Below are 17721 nucleotides of genomic sequence, written 5' to 3'. Positions count from 1 at the left end.
TTTTCCACATGTTTAAATAACCTATATACCAAATTTCAAGCCAGTAGATAAAAAAATTAGTTGAGTATATAGGTTGAGAAGTGTCCTCACACACTCAGATATGTAGATTTGGTCAATAAATGCTTCCTGAAGGAAGTTTTTAAAATTCAACAACAATATGGACGGCTTATGAAGTATTCTTCTTACACCTGTTAACCCCAAACAAGACATATTTTCATAAAAGCAAAAGGGGTTAATATGATAGAGGCCAGATTTATAGGGGGCATTGGGTGTGCAGCTATATGTTTGTTCACATTACATTTAAATTTCTGCATGTAGGCATGGTCAAGGAGAAGGGAAAGAATTCCAAAGGCAAATGATTCGATGAAAGAAGCCTTTAAAAGTAGATTTTCTGGCATCTCGAGACTTCTAGAGTGAAGAGGCTGGATTTTGCTGCTAAACTGGTTTGATCGGATGTACTTACATTGAGTGAGTACAAGTGCAGCACTTTCATCCAAAGTTTTTTTTTTTTTTTTTTTTACAAAGGAGTAACCACTTATCAAGGTCAGGAGGCCAATCGAGGACAAGGGTTAATGAGTGCACGATAGTCAATATCATAGTAATTGTTAGTAGTGGAAATTTGGTAAATTGGATTACTTAAAGGGATGGCTCATCATGAACTTGTTTACATTGGACTTGAAGACGACCATATTGTAGTCATCTGGAAAGCAGGGAAACAGAAGACAATTCCACAATCGTGAAGTTCTAAGAAAGAAGTTTTGTTCGATCTACGGTTAGGTTTAGGCACAAATAAAGAGTGCGGAAAATTCTTGATAATGTAGTGTTCGTAAAATAAGCAGACGAGTGCAACACTGCGACATTGCAACAACACTTGCAGCTTAATAGCCAATGCACAATCTATTAGGTTGAAAATTCTGTGTTTTTGCGCCTCGTCTATGAAAGAGACTAGTGGTAGATGCATCAGCCCAGATGTGGCAACAATATTCCATGCATGAGTGAATGGTGGCTTTGTCGAGACACAGGATATTGTCGGGTGTGAGAAGCTTTGGTACTTGTTTAGAATTACACTTTGTTAAAAAAAAAAAAAAAAAAAAAAAATACAGAAAAATTTTTGATGTGCAGATGCACTCATCACGGAACTAAATGCCATATTCCTAAAATTAAATTGATCAAGTATGATGTAGAAGTACGATGGTTGTGGCTCAAGTCTTCAGCTACTCTGCCTTGATATGATTATGCCAGGAAAACGAGTAAAGGTTGGGATTACTTTGTGGATTAATTCCCCCCTTTTTAGCAATGAATAGTTTGGCAAAACCAATGATGATCCTGCAACAAAATGAACGGCAGATACTTAAGTTTTCAGTATTGGCAAAAAACAACAGTTCGGACATGGTCAGTCTGCTAGAAACAAGATTTGATCAAGTCATTGTCGCAGACTTCTGAGAATTAACTCTCCATTCTTCAACTGAACAGATTATCTTATAACTTAAAATCAGTTGAACAGCAGTTGTATATTGATTGAAAACAATATTTGTACACCAAATTTTTGCAAATACATAAACATTCAATTTTTACTTTTTTTTATTTTTTAAAAATTAATTTTGCCGCAAAATGAGTTGTCTACTAAAAATGTGCCACGTAAAAAGTACATGCTCAAAACGCATTGAAAAATATTAGAAGAAAGACGGCAATGTTTCAAATTCGTAAAAAAAAAAAAAAATCCATCGCCATGCAAAAGAAGCAATAAATAAAAAGTAAATTCAAAACGAAAAAACGATTTTCGAAATATCAAAGGCCACAAGAGGACATTTTTTTTTTTCTTTTTGAGAGCCAAATTGAGCCTAAACCCAGAGAGAGAGAGTGAACATGCTCAATTTTATAATTCTGATCCCTAAGGACATTAGATCTGTTGCAAAGAAAGAATAAGTACATTACGAACTAAAGAAATGTTGTATCGTTTACGTGAAAGTTTTACTTGAAATTAAAAAAAAAATAAAACTTATTTTAAAAGTGAGAAGGCTTCTGTATTTTGTGCATAAATGACATAAGACATTTTGATGCATAATAAATAAATCAAATGTAGTTGAGGGTGATCCAAAGGCTCCTTCTTCATTGTTTACTACAGAGATTTAGGGGAGAGTGCCACTCCTTTCTTTGGATTACTCCACATACTCTTGATTCACCTTATGATGAGTTGTGTACTTAACAAGAAGGCATCAAGTACCATTTTTTTTGAGTCTGCCTTGATTGGGGATTGAACCCACTCTCCCAGCTTATTAACAAACGTTCTTACCATTATGCCAAATGGGTCAGTTTTGCTGAAGGTCAAAGGTCAAGTTACCGATTTTTACTTAGTACTTATTTTAGTGGAGATTACAGCTGACATTAATTTCTTATAGTTAAGTCAAATGAAATTCGTTAGGATTTTCTTCACTGAGTGACTTGACAAAACTCGATAAAATCTGTCGTAATAGTCCAGCTTTGTCCATTCAGCAGATAGAAAATAATGAATGCTACAAATCCTCTTGTGATTCTGACCGTTGACGGAGCTGGAATAATTTGAACCAAAAGTCGTTTTGTAGTTACCTGTACGCCTTCACCTCTTTTGCCATTTCCGTCACCTGTGCTGCCTTCATTGTTTCCAGCCATACCTTTGTCACGGCAAGTAGATATAAACCCGGTTGCATGTCCGTTGGGGACATGCCCATTCAGGCCACTGTTGATCTGGAAGCCATTGATAAGTGTCCCACTGGAAGTAAAGATCAAACTCCCTCCACCCTAGGAAAATAACACAAACAGTAAATTAGTTAAATGCCTTTTCTTTGTTTTTTTTTGTTTGTTTTTTTTAAATGCCTTCTCAACTGTTTAGCTTTTAAATAAAATTAATTTGAGCTTAAGAGAATTTATAAATAGCAATAGATGAGAAATGTCCAGCCTCTGCAGGAAGTTACTTGGCTAAAATCAATTAGGTGAACTTGTATTTATATTTGATAAAAATTTAAGATTACAATTTTATTTTATCAGCTCAGATCAATAAACATAGTAATAATCAAATTCCTACCTTTTTAAGAGAAGGAAAAAGAAATTAGCGAATAGAGCATCTTAAAGCTTTATTTTTTAATTTTTAAAATATTAAAAAAAGCCAAAAATGAAAACAAAAAATGAAATTTCTACGTTTTTGTTTAATTAAATGATCAATAAATATTTCATTTGAATAATTTTAGTTTATATTAATACATTGAACAATAATCATTGAGAAAAAAATTAAAAGAAAAACAATACATTAAAATTATTTAAAAATAATTTTTTTTTTTTTTTTTTTTTTTTTTTGAAGCAGTTTGGTTTATAATAATGATAATAAAGAAATGATGTCTTTCTCCTAAGTACAAAGTAATTGATTTAAGGGGATAAAAAGATATGTTATAATCATAATGCTATTTCAAACAAATGCAATCAACAGTGATTTAAAAAAAAGTTCAATATTTGATTAAAAAAAAAAAAATTTCTAAATTAAATTTGAGTATGTGGATTGATTTGTCATATGAACTGTTCTTCAATTTTTTTTTGAAAGGCAATCCTTTGTTTATTTACAAACCACATAATTTTTAAATGACCTAACGCTAAACTAATTGGCATCGCCTAATGCTAAACTAATTGGCATCGCCTGGGACCCTAAGTTCTGTAAATCACATAGATTATGAAAAAAAAAAAAAAAAAAAAAAAAAAAATACAATCTGCATAATATTATAATTTGAAATGTTAAGATTATTTTTGGAAAATCAAAATTAAGATAATCATGTTTGGGTTCAAACTTATAACTTTTGTTTCAAAGTACGGCATGCTAACCGATTCAACTACTAAATTAATTCTATCTCTCTCTCTCAGATTTAAAATCAGAACAGACGGCATTCTTTTTGTCATCCCCTCCTCCCTTTTTTTTTTTAAATTTCCCATTAGCAACGAAAGAAAGCAATAAAGACGAATTGACCTCTCTTCTTCCGCTTTCTTTTTAGTCAACTAAAAGAAATGAAAGACACGAGAAAAAAAGTGAATTCCTTTTTTTCACTTGTGACAATCGAAAAGATTATTATTAAATTAGTACCTGGTGATTTCGGTAGTGGCATTAGAATTAGTGATTGGACGATTCCAATATTTTTCCTGATGCTGACATAATTATCGATTCTGTTCTAAAATTCAATTCTTTTAAAATCTCTACGTATTTAGCTTTAATTTTTTTCTTTTTTAAAAATTTTTTCTTATAGCTGTAAAAGCACACACAATATGTGCATATATTTTTGCAAATTGTACGGTGAATATATAGAATTATATTTTACTGGTAGTTTAAAATCAATATTTTATCATTAATATCAGAAAAAAAAAAAAAAAAATGAAAAGAATCGCTTTTGGCATCTGAGAATAGGCATAGACTTTTCTGGCTATTCATCCCAACACTAATTCGAAAGCATGAACTCCTCTGCCCTCCTTTATTTATAAAAAAAAAAAAAAAAAAAAAAAATTATTAATCAGGATTAAATATAAAAATTGGTGAAATCGATTAAAAATAATTTTTTTGTAACACTGACCAATATTTGCCTTAACTGACTGATGAAACTGTTTTTTTTTTTTGTTTTATGTAAAAAAATCTATAATTGACAAAAAAGGTGTGTGTGACTAACTTTACTTTATGCACGAGTTCAATGTGGCCAATGTCATGTTTTTTGAATGACATGACAGCATTTATTAATTAAACATTTTTTTTTATAATATATTTATTTTTATTTATTTATTTTTATTGCATTTTCACCCCAAACAAGGCACAGTGCTATTTTGATATAGGGGGGCTACTATCTGGGACATAATTTGCAGGGATACTATGTAGGGAGTTGAGCAGCAAGATCTGTTTACATTACACTTGAACTTCTGCATGTCAGTACAGTCAAGGAAGTAGAATCCTTGAAGAGGATTCCAAAGTCTAGCAATCCTAGGGAAGAAACTATTAGAGTAGAAGGCTTTCTTATATCTTGGGATTTCTGTGTAGGGGTGGGATTTTGCTGCATGTCAGGTTTGTCGGTAGTATTTACGTTGATGGGGTACAAGTGCTTGTAGTTCGTTGGAGCACCAATCATTAAAATACTTATAAAATAGGCAGAGGGATGCAATATTTTGTCAATGGGACAGAGGTTGAAGCCTAGCTGACAGTCCGGGACCTATTAGGTTGGCGACTCTTTTGAACCCTCTCTAAGAGTGAGACTAGTAGCAGATACACCTGCCCAAATGTGGCAACAATACTCTATGCTTGAGAGTATCCTGTACCTCCATAAGGCCACCATTCACTCATGTATAAATAACTTTCTAGCACAGTAGAGAGAGCCCACCTTCTTTGCAGCAGCCTTTGCAATGTCCTCAATGTATCGGTTCTAACTCATAATATTAATAAAAATGTCTTTGTTATTCTGATAAAAAGTGTAAAGAATCACAGATTATAATAATGCCGAAAGATGAAAGTCTAAAGGAAGGAAAATATAATATTTTTGATTAATACTGACTTCAGAGAAATACTTTATATAAAAAAATGCCGCTCGCTAATGTTTTTAAACAGTTTATTATTGAATAAGACTGATATATAATTCTTTTATTTTGAAAAAATAAATAAAGAAAAATAAACAAAGTTAAAATAATTTGAATTGGACATGTTAAATGGTGAAAAATATCTCTTCAGATTAAAAAAAACAAAAAACATGGCCAATTAAAGCAGTAGATAATTAGTTTGTTTTATGCCACAAGGGAAATAACCCATGTTCCTTAACTTTTTGATTAAATTTTTATCAGGAAGAAAAGTTGATTTTTAAGAAAAAAAAGTAATAGTTTGAATGTTAATCAAATCCGAATATCGAAATGCGGTGTGACTTCAAACACACTGAACATTTTAATAGATATTAAGTAAAACATCTTATATATATATATATATATAGAGGCAAAAGCGGGTTACTATATTTTAGAATTTTTTTAGAATTTTTTTTATACACTCCCGGAATTATAATATCTACGATTTGCGAAGGGATGTCGTGTCTACATTTATTTTGATCGACTTTTATAAAATTCATGCTATTCCTTCCTCTTGCGTGTTTGTTCGGCTTTTTCATATAAAAGCGAAACTAAATTAAAAGCAAAAGCAGCTTTGCAGCCTTTCGTGCCGAGACGTCCGGAAAGCAATTAACTTTGATCAGTGTGGGGCAAACCCCTCATATCAGACAATTGCTATTCATTTGGACACTCCCTTTTGTGGGGAGTTGGTTTTCCCCAACATCGTGGGGGGGAAACAAATAAATGAAATGGCGGAAAGCTGAACTGGCCTCCAGCCAATGTTCATTTCTGCAACTCAACTTTTTGATTGACATTGCTAAATAATCAACGCTTTTCACTATCCTATGGCCTCGTAGGTAAAATCTCATGTTTTCTTTCACTTTCTTTTCCGCCTGCAGGTTCGTCACGGGTTCGAAACACTTTTTTTTTTCTTTTACATCTTTAAACACCCGGGCAAATGCCGGGTATCCCCGCTAGTCTTATATATTAAATAAAGTGAGATTGTATCCCATTTGGTTGTCCCATATATTTTCATAAGCAAAAGCTACATAAAAAATATCTAATATCTTTTTTTTTCATTTCCAATCAATTTTTTTTTTTTTAATCTTTTATATTTAATCTGACCAACAGATTTTCTTTTTGGTTCATAATCTCAAAGATAATTGGAGGAGTCAGTCACAAATCCTCTAACCACTACTCAAATCACTGGGTTCAAATATTTTGTAAATATTGATTAAATCAGCAATGAATGAAGATGAAATGACATTTTGGATCAAATACTAAATATGATGACGCGTGTATGAAACGATTTTTATATTACAATGGTTGTGAATTTTGATAATTTTTTTTTTTTAATCTTGGCTCAAGTGGACGGGGTTGGAAGGCAGTGGAAGGATCAAGAAAAGATTGCCGATTGCAAAAAAGCACCTGGGGAAGGCCAACAGCAAAAAAACAAAAAAAAAAACTGACAAGCAAAAGAAATGACTCATGCAAGTTGTGTGATGAAAATCTTGTGAGGACGATGATGAAATCACTCGTACACACGTTTACATTTATTCATCTAATTTATAAAACTCACTATGTCCGTCTGTTTCCATATTTTCAAAATCTATTTCTTCTGAAACTATAAGTCACAAAGCAGTACTAGGGGCCTCAAATGATTTGATTTTTTATGGGTCTTTAGTCGGTTAAAATAGTTTTTAACGGGTCAAAAATTAGTCAAAATTAAAAAAAAAATCGTTATACATTTTGTACATTCATCTTAGTTTATTTTTACTTCAGTTCGTATGAATGTCACGCTGGTACAATGGTAACGTCACGAGATTTGAATGCTATGGTTTTGCTTTCGGTTTTGATTCTAGCTGATGGCACCCGAATACATTTTTCTTTTTAACTTTTGAAATCACGACTCTATAACAATATATATGGAATCTGAACGAATTAAAATATCATATTTAAGCGTATTTTAAGACTGGGCAAAGCCCCCCCTTCCTCCAGTTTGGCATATCTCATCAGCTTCCCAGATTTTTGCTGAGATCTGACTGCACACCACATTCCTAGATATTTGAAGTCCTGAACAAGTTCGATTGGTATATTATCTAAGGGGACTAGAGCCGTGGCTGTTAAAGGGTTCACCTGCATGTATTTTGTTGTTAGAAACAATTTGATAGGTTGAGTATGTCTTTTCTACATGAATAAGAAAATCCTATTTTTCTGTTGAGACAAACTTAAACAGCATAAACCAATAAAATATCTCAATGTTTTGTATTTTGGTTATGTAGTTAAACTCAAATGTTTAAGCCCAATGAATATCAAACGATGTTAGTTTCCTAAGGTGTAATCCCAGAGAAATTATAAACTTAAATAATTTCCAATGAAACAAAATGGAGGTGGACATGTTAAAGTTTAAAAATCTTCTTACTAATTAAAAATCTTTTTAAATAAAGTATTTAAAAAGATTTTTTAAATAAACATGTGTAATAAGGTTAGTGAACCAAACTTAATTTTTTAATGATTTTTGTTTTAATCTCATGCATAAAAAATTTTTAATCAATATTATGAAGAAAATTGTTCAATGTTTCTTTGAAAAAAACTATTTTTTTTTTTAAATGGAAATAGCTCCAGGCAAGGCATAAAGCCACTTAGTGTAAGGAGCTAAAAAAGAAAAACACTTTAAAGTAAAAAAAAAAAACTAGCCAACAATAAATACTATATGGATAGATTCCAACACAGAAAGCAGCAATTTTCCCTACTTTGTCAGAAACATTGCTCATGGAATGTGAGGATTAAAGGACAAAAATAAGGGAAGCAAAAGTTATGAGGCTTTCAAAAGTATATCCAAGGCGCACTTCCTGTTCTATTCAAATAGGAAAATACACAGAAAAGATGTATGTTTCAATATGTAAAAGATTACTATATTTCAATGCCGTTATTTGATACGTTTTTTTTTTTTTTTTTTCCATTTTCACCCCAAATAAGGCACAATGCCACTTTGATGTAGGGTGCTACTATCGGGGACATAAGTTGCAGGGATATTATGAAAGGAGATAAGCAACAAGATGTCTGTTCACATTACATTTGAACTTCTGCATGTCAGTACAGTTGGGAAAGCAGAATCCCGGAATGGAGTTCCAAAGTCTAGCAGTTCTGGGGAAGAAACTATTGGAGTAGAAGGCTTTTTTACATCTAGGGATCTCAACTGTGAAGGGGTGGGATCTTGCTGCTTGTCAGGTTTGTCGGGGAGTATTTACATCGAGGGGGTGCAAGTGCTTGTAGTTCATTCGAGCATCCACTATTAAAATACTTGTAGAACAGGCAGAGGGATGCTACATTTCGTTGATGGGACAGAGGTTGAAGCTTAGATGACAGTTCAGGACCTATCAGGTTGGCGACTCTCTTTCGAACCCTGTCCAGGAGTGAGAAACTAGTAGCAGATGCACCAACCCAAATGTGACAAAAATACTCCATACATGGGCGAATGGCAGCCTTATAGAGGTACAGGATACTTTCAGGCGTAAGTAGTTTTCTAGCATGTTAGAGAGAGCCCACCTTCCCTAATGCCTATTTACTACTTTAAATCATTGAAACGAAACTGATTGATGAGAAGATAAAATTAATGCTATTTGCAACCTCAAACTTAAGTGCGTTATTTTTCTCAATGTTGCAAAGTGTGCTGAATGCACGCATGTTCAGTTTCATGTCGATACACTTTGTTTAAACAAGATTTCATTAAAACATTTGTAATATCATACATAATGATACATTTTTAATGACACTTTTTATTTTTTTTAAGCTACAATTTTATTTGGGAAATTTCAGAAATTGTAGCATCCTCCCGTACCCCTGGCCTCCATCCAGGGAAATCATTAACAAAATGTACAATCCTCTCTGTAATCCAACTATATTTGGTACAAATAAAATTCACTCTGATTGACTTGTCCATCAAGTTTCGGTTGTAAATACTCAACAGTTTTTCTTTTATTGCCGTTCAATGAAATTACGAATAACACTGACACTCTTGGCACTGCTACCGATTTTAGTTGCAATGGCTCTCTGCGGTTCAGAAACAATCTCGGTATGTTTTGATGGATAACCCCACAAATAAAAATCTGCCTACTGCTAAGACAATCACTAAAGTGTTCATGCATATCATTGAATAGCAATAAAAGACTGTTGGGTATTTATGATTGGGCCTTGGTGGACTTCTGCCAAATATGGTTGGATTGAAGAAAGAATCACATATTTTGTTAATGATTCCATAGGTGGCATTTTTTTCAGGAAATAAGATTTTTATGTGTTGATTTACCCATGGCCAACAGGTGACGACCATTAGGAGTAAAGTGTGGTATCTGTTCTAATACTACACTTTATCTTTTGTGTTCTTGGTCATTGAAGGAAAAAATGCTTCTAGACCAAGGTAAATTTTATTTAGCACAATCCAGAGTGCTCCTCTTTGGAGAGCTGACTTTTTTTGAGCATTTTTCAAATAAGGTGCTTCTTCATCATAAGAGCAAAACTCAAAAGTTTAATTTCAAGTAAAAATCAATAGTATCTACTTAATTGTTATGTTGCAATTATGAACATATCCAAAAATTACAAAAAACAATAAGTCAATTATTAATGAAAATAGTTTTCAAAGACAATTAGTGAAAATTGAGTATTGCTAAAAAAGAAAAATAAACAAGAGTTCAAATCGCAACAAGGGAGATAATTCACGTTAGGGTTTGTGTTCCTTGAATAGAAGCGCTAGTTGAGTTTGAATAAATACATATTAGATACGTTTGAAGCCAAAACAACGCATTCTTACAAAATAAACAGGGAGGTAATTACTTTGGGAAAACTTTGAAAAACTTGGCCAATTTAGCAAAACTCAATTTTCGCTTTTTTCGAAAACTGTTAATTAATTTTCTACCTCATTTTTTTCGTAATTTTTGGATATGTTAATTACTGTGACATGACAATTGAGTAGATACCGAAAACGAGCTAAGTATGAACAGAATAAAAACACTTGTTGGTTTTTGATGCGAATGAAAAGATGATGCTTGTTTTGTCTAAAGATGAAGTTTCAGATGATGCAAACTGGCAGAATCATGCCATTCCAGTGCAAAATTGCCCGTGTATTGTGCAAAAGCAAATGTTAGTAAACAACAGACACTTGAAGAACAAAAAAAAACAAAAGAAAAACTTTCTATTGCATAATAAACACCAAAATGTCTTACCTTGGAGTCTGATTGCTCATTTTCTGGAAGATGAGTCAACATTGGTGTATATGAATCCAGCTCATCAATTCGAGAAGTCAATTCTGTGGCGTCAACATTGTGTACGTGACCATTGCTGCTTAGGTGTCCAGTAAGTGAGGGGAGATTTTGCGATATGCAAATCCTAACAAATATAATACAAAAAGATACCAGTCGAACATTAATGTATTGAGTAGATAAAAACACACACACACACACACCAACTCCTAATTAAATACCGCCCTGTGCTACACCTGACCAGACCAAACCTGCAATGGTATACATTCACATTAAACTCTCGGTCACATTTTCAGAGTTCTGTATTGGCTATTGTGATGTTTTTAAGTTTTATGCATTCCCTAATTAGCAACGTAGCCTCTGTCTATTGCTAACAGTTTTATGACTATCTATATCTATATAAAAGTGTGTCTGTGTGTCTGTCTTTCTGTGTACATTTCCCTACACAATAACTCTGTCAATTTTTAGTCTACAGACTCGAAATTTGATATACAGGTTACTAAGATTTTGGAAAATCGATGTGACCGGTTTTTGGTCAGAAATTTGGCGATTAAGGGGTCAAAGTTCAACGATTTGACCTTTTAGAACTCTACCAAACTCCTCCGCCAATTTTGGTATAAATAATTGAAATTTAAGACATAGGTGCCTTAGACATGGATCTAACTTAATAACTTGATTTGAACCCAAAACAATAAATGTTAAGGAGTCATAATAGGAGTCAAAGTTAAAAAAAAGTTTGACCTCTGCGATCTCTACCAAATTACTCAGACAGTTTCTGGTCTAAACATTTGAAATTTTACATAAAGAGTATTCAGAGATAGGGTAAGCTTTTCAATCGGTTTGGGTTGAAAATTTGAGCTAACAATATATAAATGTATGTATGTATGTTTGCATGTCTGCCTAAAACTTTTGACAGGGGTGACGGATTTTCACAAGATCAGTATCGTTTTGAAGCTCGACCCTTCAGATGACAAATACCGAAAAATTGGCTAAAAACGTTAATTTCTTCACCCTCAACTGGGCACTTTTCAACAGAGAGGGGGTTGTTTTTTCACCAATATTTTCGAAAGTCATCCCCTCTTTTCGATTGTCTAGCCTTAATTAAAACCTACATCACTTCCGGTTTGGCGGGGTGGTCGTAACAGCAAAGATGTCACGTTTTTTTTTCCCGTTCTTTTCCTCCTTCACAGTATGGGTTCGAGCTTGCCTTCCTACTACTTTTTTTTTTTTTTTGCTCAACATACACCTCCAAGCACCCGGGCAACAATGCTAGTCTATATATATATAAAAGCGAAAATGTATGTGTGTGTGTGTATGTATGTATGTATGTATGTATGTATGTATGTTTGTGTGTCTGCTAAAAACTTTCGACAGACAGAACAAAAATTCACAAATTTGGTCTCATATGAAAGCCCCATCCTTCTCCCGACAAATACCGAAAAATTGGCCAAAAACGTTAATTTTTTCATCTTGAAATCAGCACTTTTTTACAGGAGGAGGGGGGGTCAGCAAAAACCTTCCTCTCATGACAAAGTCGCTTGTACGCATGCGTCATATGACGTCATAACCTGATTTAGTTTAAAGATTTAAAATAAATGACCTAATTTTGTGTAAATCGTGTTAGGTCAGTTGGTTAGAGTGCTGGGTCATTATCTAAAGGTTTTGGATTCGAATCGTGGTGTGAGATGTCTTTTCTTTTTTTCGATTTTTTAAATTTTAATATTGAAGCAAGGTTATTTAAGCACTTTTTCCACGTAACGTTTGTTTTTCTGTTTTTTTTTTTTTTTTACTTCGCTTATTCTTAGGTTTTCATTAACACCCCCCAGTGACCACCACACACACCCAAAAACACCCGGGCAACGCGGGATACCCACCGATTTTTTTAAATTTTAATATTTAAGCCATTTTTCACATGTTTTTTTTTTTTTGGGGGTTTTTATTTTCCAGATTTTTTAAAGAAGTTTTAACGCTCGTTTTTCTGTTTTCTTTTTTGTTTTTGTTTTTCCGATTTTTACATTTACCATCGTTCGTTTGCCTTACGTTAGTTTTTTTTGTTTTTTTTATTTTAAAAAATATTTACTTTGCTTATTCTTATGTTTTAATTACACCCCGCCCACCACCCGGGTACTCCCCCCGCTTTATTGTTCAGATTTTTTAAAGAAGTTTTAACGTTCGATTTTCTGTTTTCTTTTTTGTTTTTTTAGTTTATTTTTTTTTACTTCGTTTATTCTTATGTTTTGATTAACACCCCCCACCCCCACCCGAGCACACACACCTCCAAACACTCGGGCAACGCCGGGTACCCCCCACCCCCTCGCTAGTCTATCTATATACATATAAAAGCGAAAATGTATGTTCACTTTTTGTGTATGTCCAAGAAAGGCTTTTTTCAGAGAAGCGGTCGGTTGCCTAACAACTTTTTAAAACTTTTTATATCATTTAACAATGGAGCTAGCCTGTCTATTTAATTTGCTCGACTTCGGGAAGATAAATATTCAACAGTTTTCACTCGCCACATGTAGGTTAGGCCTTTTCCTATAATGTTTCCCCCTACCCCCAACATCTTGGGGGGGGGGAAGCATTCCCGCACTAAATGAAATGCTACCCCGCAGTCAAAAGTTGACCTCATTAAGTCATTAAAACGTGCACCTGATAATTTAAGTAATTCAATAAATTCAAACGTGTTTCCGTTAATCATTGCGGCACCACGAGATGCTAACGTCGCACGTTTTTTTTTTTTTTTAACACTTTAATTTACAACTTTGCCTCAAGGGTTTGGGTTCGATCCTCATACTTACCTACCAAAACATTTTTTTTTTTATTTTAACCCCCCCACCCCAGTTTTGATTTACCCAAAACCACACACACCTCCAAACACCTTGGCAACGCCGGGTACCCCCCCCCCCCCGCTAGTATATATATAAAAGCCAAAATGTGTGTGTGTATTTTTGTATGTCATGCAAAAACTTTGTATCATCTGAAAGAGCGATGTCTCGGTCGAATAATATGTGAGAATTAGAAAAAAAACGGTCAATTATTTTGTATGGAAATATTTAAACCAAAGGAAGGTCGGAAAAATCCTTTTGAAACGACTTCGAAAACTGTAGAGGCACAGTCAAGCATTATTTTTTGAATTCATTTAAGAAACAGAATTTCCAATGTTATTTCGCTCTCAGCCTCGTGGGGCAGTAGATTAGGGTTGCATCGTAAGCCATAATTTTCACGTTCAAGAACATGTAACGATGGCCTTTTTTCTTTTTTAAACAGGATTGTTTTGTAATTTTAACTAACAATTTCCTTATTTCGATTTTTTTATCACAGGTTTTAAAAGAACGTTTTAACATTTTATCAGGGTTAAAAGATTTTTGCCATAACATTTTTCTAAGGTTACGCAATGTAATTTGTTTTGTTTTTTAGGTAATCATTTTTATAAGTTATTTCGCTTAAAAAAAATTCTACTTTTTTATAACTGAATTACTTTCAATTTGTTTTCATTGCTACATCTTTCTAGACTGAGTTCGCTTAAATTGGTTTTCACATACTTCTTTTTTCTGCCCGATTACATTTTCCTGTTTTTATCCGTTCTTTTATTTTCGAGCTAGCAGCTGTGTTCAAACCCAACTTCATCTCCACCCGAGCAATGCTGGGTACCCAGGCTAGTCTATTATATAAAAGGGAAAATGTATGTTTGTGCATGTGTGTATGTGCCTCTTGTTTGTATGTCTGCCAAAAACTTTGGACAAACGCATCGGACCGTCACAAAATTGGTATTGTTAAAAAGATCAATCTCTTGGCTGAAAAATATCTAAATATTGGCCAAAAAGATTAATTCTGTGCTGGTCAACTAAGCCGTTTTTTTGCAAGTCATATGCCTACCAATCTCAACATATGTTTACAAAATGTTATTTTGAAGGCTTGTGACGTCATAAGTCACCGTGGCCGAGACAGCAAGTTAGCTTTTTTCACCTCATTTTCCTCATTTGTGTTACAGGTTCGAGCCTACCTGCCTAAATATAAATTTATAACATGTATCTAAAAGAAAGCATTTAATTTTCATTATATATTTTACTTGATGTGTTGCTGGCAAATAAGTATTTAATAAGGCTGTTTGCAATGCAGAAAAAAATGAATGACGATGGAAGAGATGAACAAATCAAATAATTGAAGACACTATATTATTATTATGCGAGAGTTTTTTCTTTATTAAAATTTACTCTTAAATAAAATTTACTTTTTCAGTAGATGTTTCATTTATTATTAACTAGCGAAGGGTACCCGGCGTTGCCCGGGTGTTTGGAGGTGTGTGTGGAAACTCCGGGGGTGGGGGTGAGGTTTAAAAAAAAAAAAAAACTGTTTTGGTAGGTAAGTATGAGGATCGAACCCGAATCGTTGAGGCCAAGTTGTAAATTAAAGTGTGACACACAAACACACACGTATATATCAATGCACAAACATGTATGCGCACCAGAAGAATATTTGTCTCATATAAATTCAAACTTCTGCGGAAAATTTCCAATCTGACTGTATTTTAGTTTCTGTAAATTCTCAAGCGAGAAAGCAAAAGACAAAAACTGATTCCTTACCTGTGACGGATATAAACGAAGACGATGCAAATGATCATGAATAAAATTCCAAGAAGGATGCCGACAATGATTCCAGTTTGAGTGGAAACAATCGGGCTTTGATTAGGAGCTGAAAGTCAAAAACAACTCAACTTTATAAATTCACAAAATGCATTCAACAAGGATTATATAGCTATGACGTAGGATCAAATGATCAGCCATTTTTTTTCAGAAAAAATTAAGTTTTAGTTTCATTCGAATGAATAAAAAAAAAATGTCAATGTAATTGAAATATTTACTTTCTTTTTACTAAGGAGTCCCTGCCTGTTAAGGCCCCAAAACCACTCGAGGACACAGGTTAGTAGTTTCAAGGTCATACAGATTTTCAATGTCCATTTTCAAGGACTTTTCAAAGTTTTTCAAGACCTTCTCCAGCAAAATTCAAGTTTTCAAAACAAAATTTAATAAATAAACAATGATATAATAAACCAAAAAACTTAATAATGGACAACAGGAAAAGTCATTTTCATTTACATACAAAACAATATGTCTGTCGACAATCATATTTACATTCCCTGAACCACTTATATTTGGCCAACCAAGCGTGATTAAATGTTATTGGCCCCATTGTAAAATTTTGAAGTTACGGTACTGTGTATGTAAGAGTTATATCCCCTTTTCACAGAACTACCCCGATTTTATATGGAAAAGATCAGATAGTTTTGTGATTAAGGGAAGTAACTCATGTGTTCTGCAATCCTGAACATGTGCAATTTTTTGAGATGAGGATCAATCACTCATATTATTTTAATAGTTGTAACTACTGTTCTCATCATTATTTTCACTGATGCAAACCCTGATCTTCAAATGCATCTTTTCAAACTCTGAAATGTATACCAAATTTCAAATGGAACCTATTTTTTAATCCATCACAGTAGATTGTTTTTGTTCCAGCAACCATGATGTAGTAAGCAATTTTTAGTTCTAGTGAACCTTCAATCTACAGAAGACTATATCAGTCAACATTGATTTGTACTCCGTACTGTTATTGTGCCCCAGAGTCCATAAATGCACCTGAAGAAGGTTGGAGGTTATATTAGCCGGCACATTGAAAAAGTAACATTCACGATTAAAATAGTAGCCTAACTAATCCAAACAAGTTCTAATTAAAATTTACGACAGAAGTTGATGCTTGTAGATGATTAAACCAAACAAACTTTAAAAATAATCTTCAATAAATATGGGCAAAATATATATTAAAAAAAACAAAACAAATAAAAGTTAAGCATTTAACATTAAAAAAAAAACATTTTCAAATTTAATGCATTAGCTGCCATTAATAGACGCAAAAAAAAAAATAATAATCGCCATTTTTCAATGGTTACTTGAAATTAAACCATTTTGCTACTTTATTAGTCTTTATTCATGTCTATTCATTGACAAATTTTCAACAAAATTTATTTATGCAGCATTGAATTATCACGTTTCGTTTTCAGACATTATTCTATATCTAAAAGTTTCCCTTAATTCGGCAGCTAATAGATTAAACAAATATTTATAAAAAATTTTGTAAGAAAAAATGTTTGAAGAATACGATATATATTAAGAAAATATGTTTGAAGAATACGATATATATTAAGAAAAAATGTTTGAAGAATATGATATATATTAAGAAAAAATGTTTGAAGAATACGATATATATTAAGAAAAAATGTTCGAAGAATACGATATATATTAAGAAAATATGTTTGAAGAATACGATATATATTAAGAAAAAATGTTTGAAGAATATGATATATATTAAGAAAAAATGTTTGAAGAATACGATATATATTAAGAAAAAATGTTCGAAGAATACGATATATATTAAGAAAATATGTTTGAAGAATACGATATATATTAAGAAAAAATGTTTGAAGAATATGATATATATTAAGAAAAAATGTTTGAAGAATACGATATATATTAAGAAAAAATGTTCGAAGAATACGATATATATTAAGAAAATATGTTCGAAGAATACGATATATATTAAGAAAATATGTTTGAAGAATACGATATATATTAAGAAAATATGTTCGAAGAATACGATATATATTAAGAAAAAATGTTTGAAGAATACGATATATATTAAGAAAATATGTTTGAAGAATATGATATATATTAAGAAAAAATGTTTGAAGAATACGATATATATTAAGAAAAAATGTTCGAAGAATACGATATATATTAAGAAAATATGTTTGAAGAATACGATATATATTAAGAAAAAATGTTTGAAGAATATGATATATATTAAGAAAAAATGTTTGAAGAATACG

At 32.6% G+C, this 17721-nt stretch overlaps 1 protein-coding gene across 3 annotated transcripts in view; it reads right to left on the bottom strand.

Annotated features, from left to right (window-relative positions):
• The window catches only part of LOC145280124 (protogenin B-like), a 336035-nt gene that overhangs the window by 5030 nt on the left and 313284 nt on the right, over window positions 1-17721 (bottom strand). For 2 of the 3 annotated variants that reach the window (XM_080131880.1, XM_080131881.1), the window contains 3 exons: window positions 15422-15530; window positions 10803-10965; window positions 2587-2778 (listed from right to left, as the gene is read on the bottom strand). In XM_080131880.1, the coding sequence (XP_079988006.1) occupies window positions 2587-2778; window positions 10803-10965; window positions 15422-15530 (464 nt within the window). The remainder of the gene's footprint in view (window positions 1-2586; window positions 2779-10802; window positions 10966-15421; window positions 15531-17721) is intronic. The other variant, XM_080131882.1, reaches the window with a different exon arrangement.

This window comes from Euprymna scolopes, chromosome 7 (genome assembly GCF_053919585.1).
Source record: "Euprymna scolopes isolate OS-2025 chromosome 7, ASM5391958v1, whole genome shotgun sequence".
Classification (NCBI taxonomy): domain Eukaryota; kingdom Metazoa; phylum Mollusca; class Cephalopoda; order Sepiida; family Sepiolidae; genus Euprymna; species Euprymna scolopes.
Note: the sequence above shows the minus strand (reverse complement) of the source record. Positions and strands in the feature narration are given on the sequence as shown.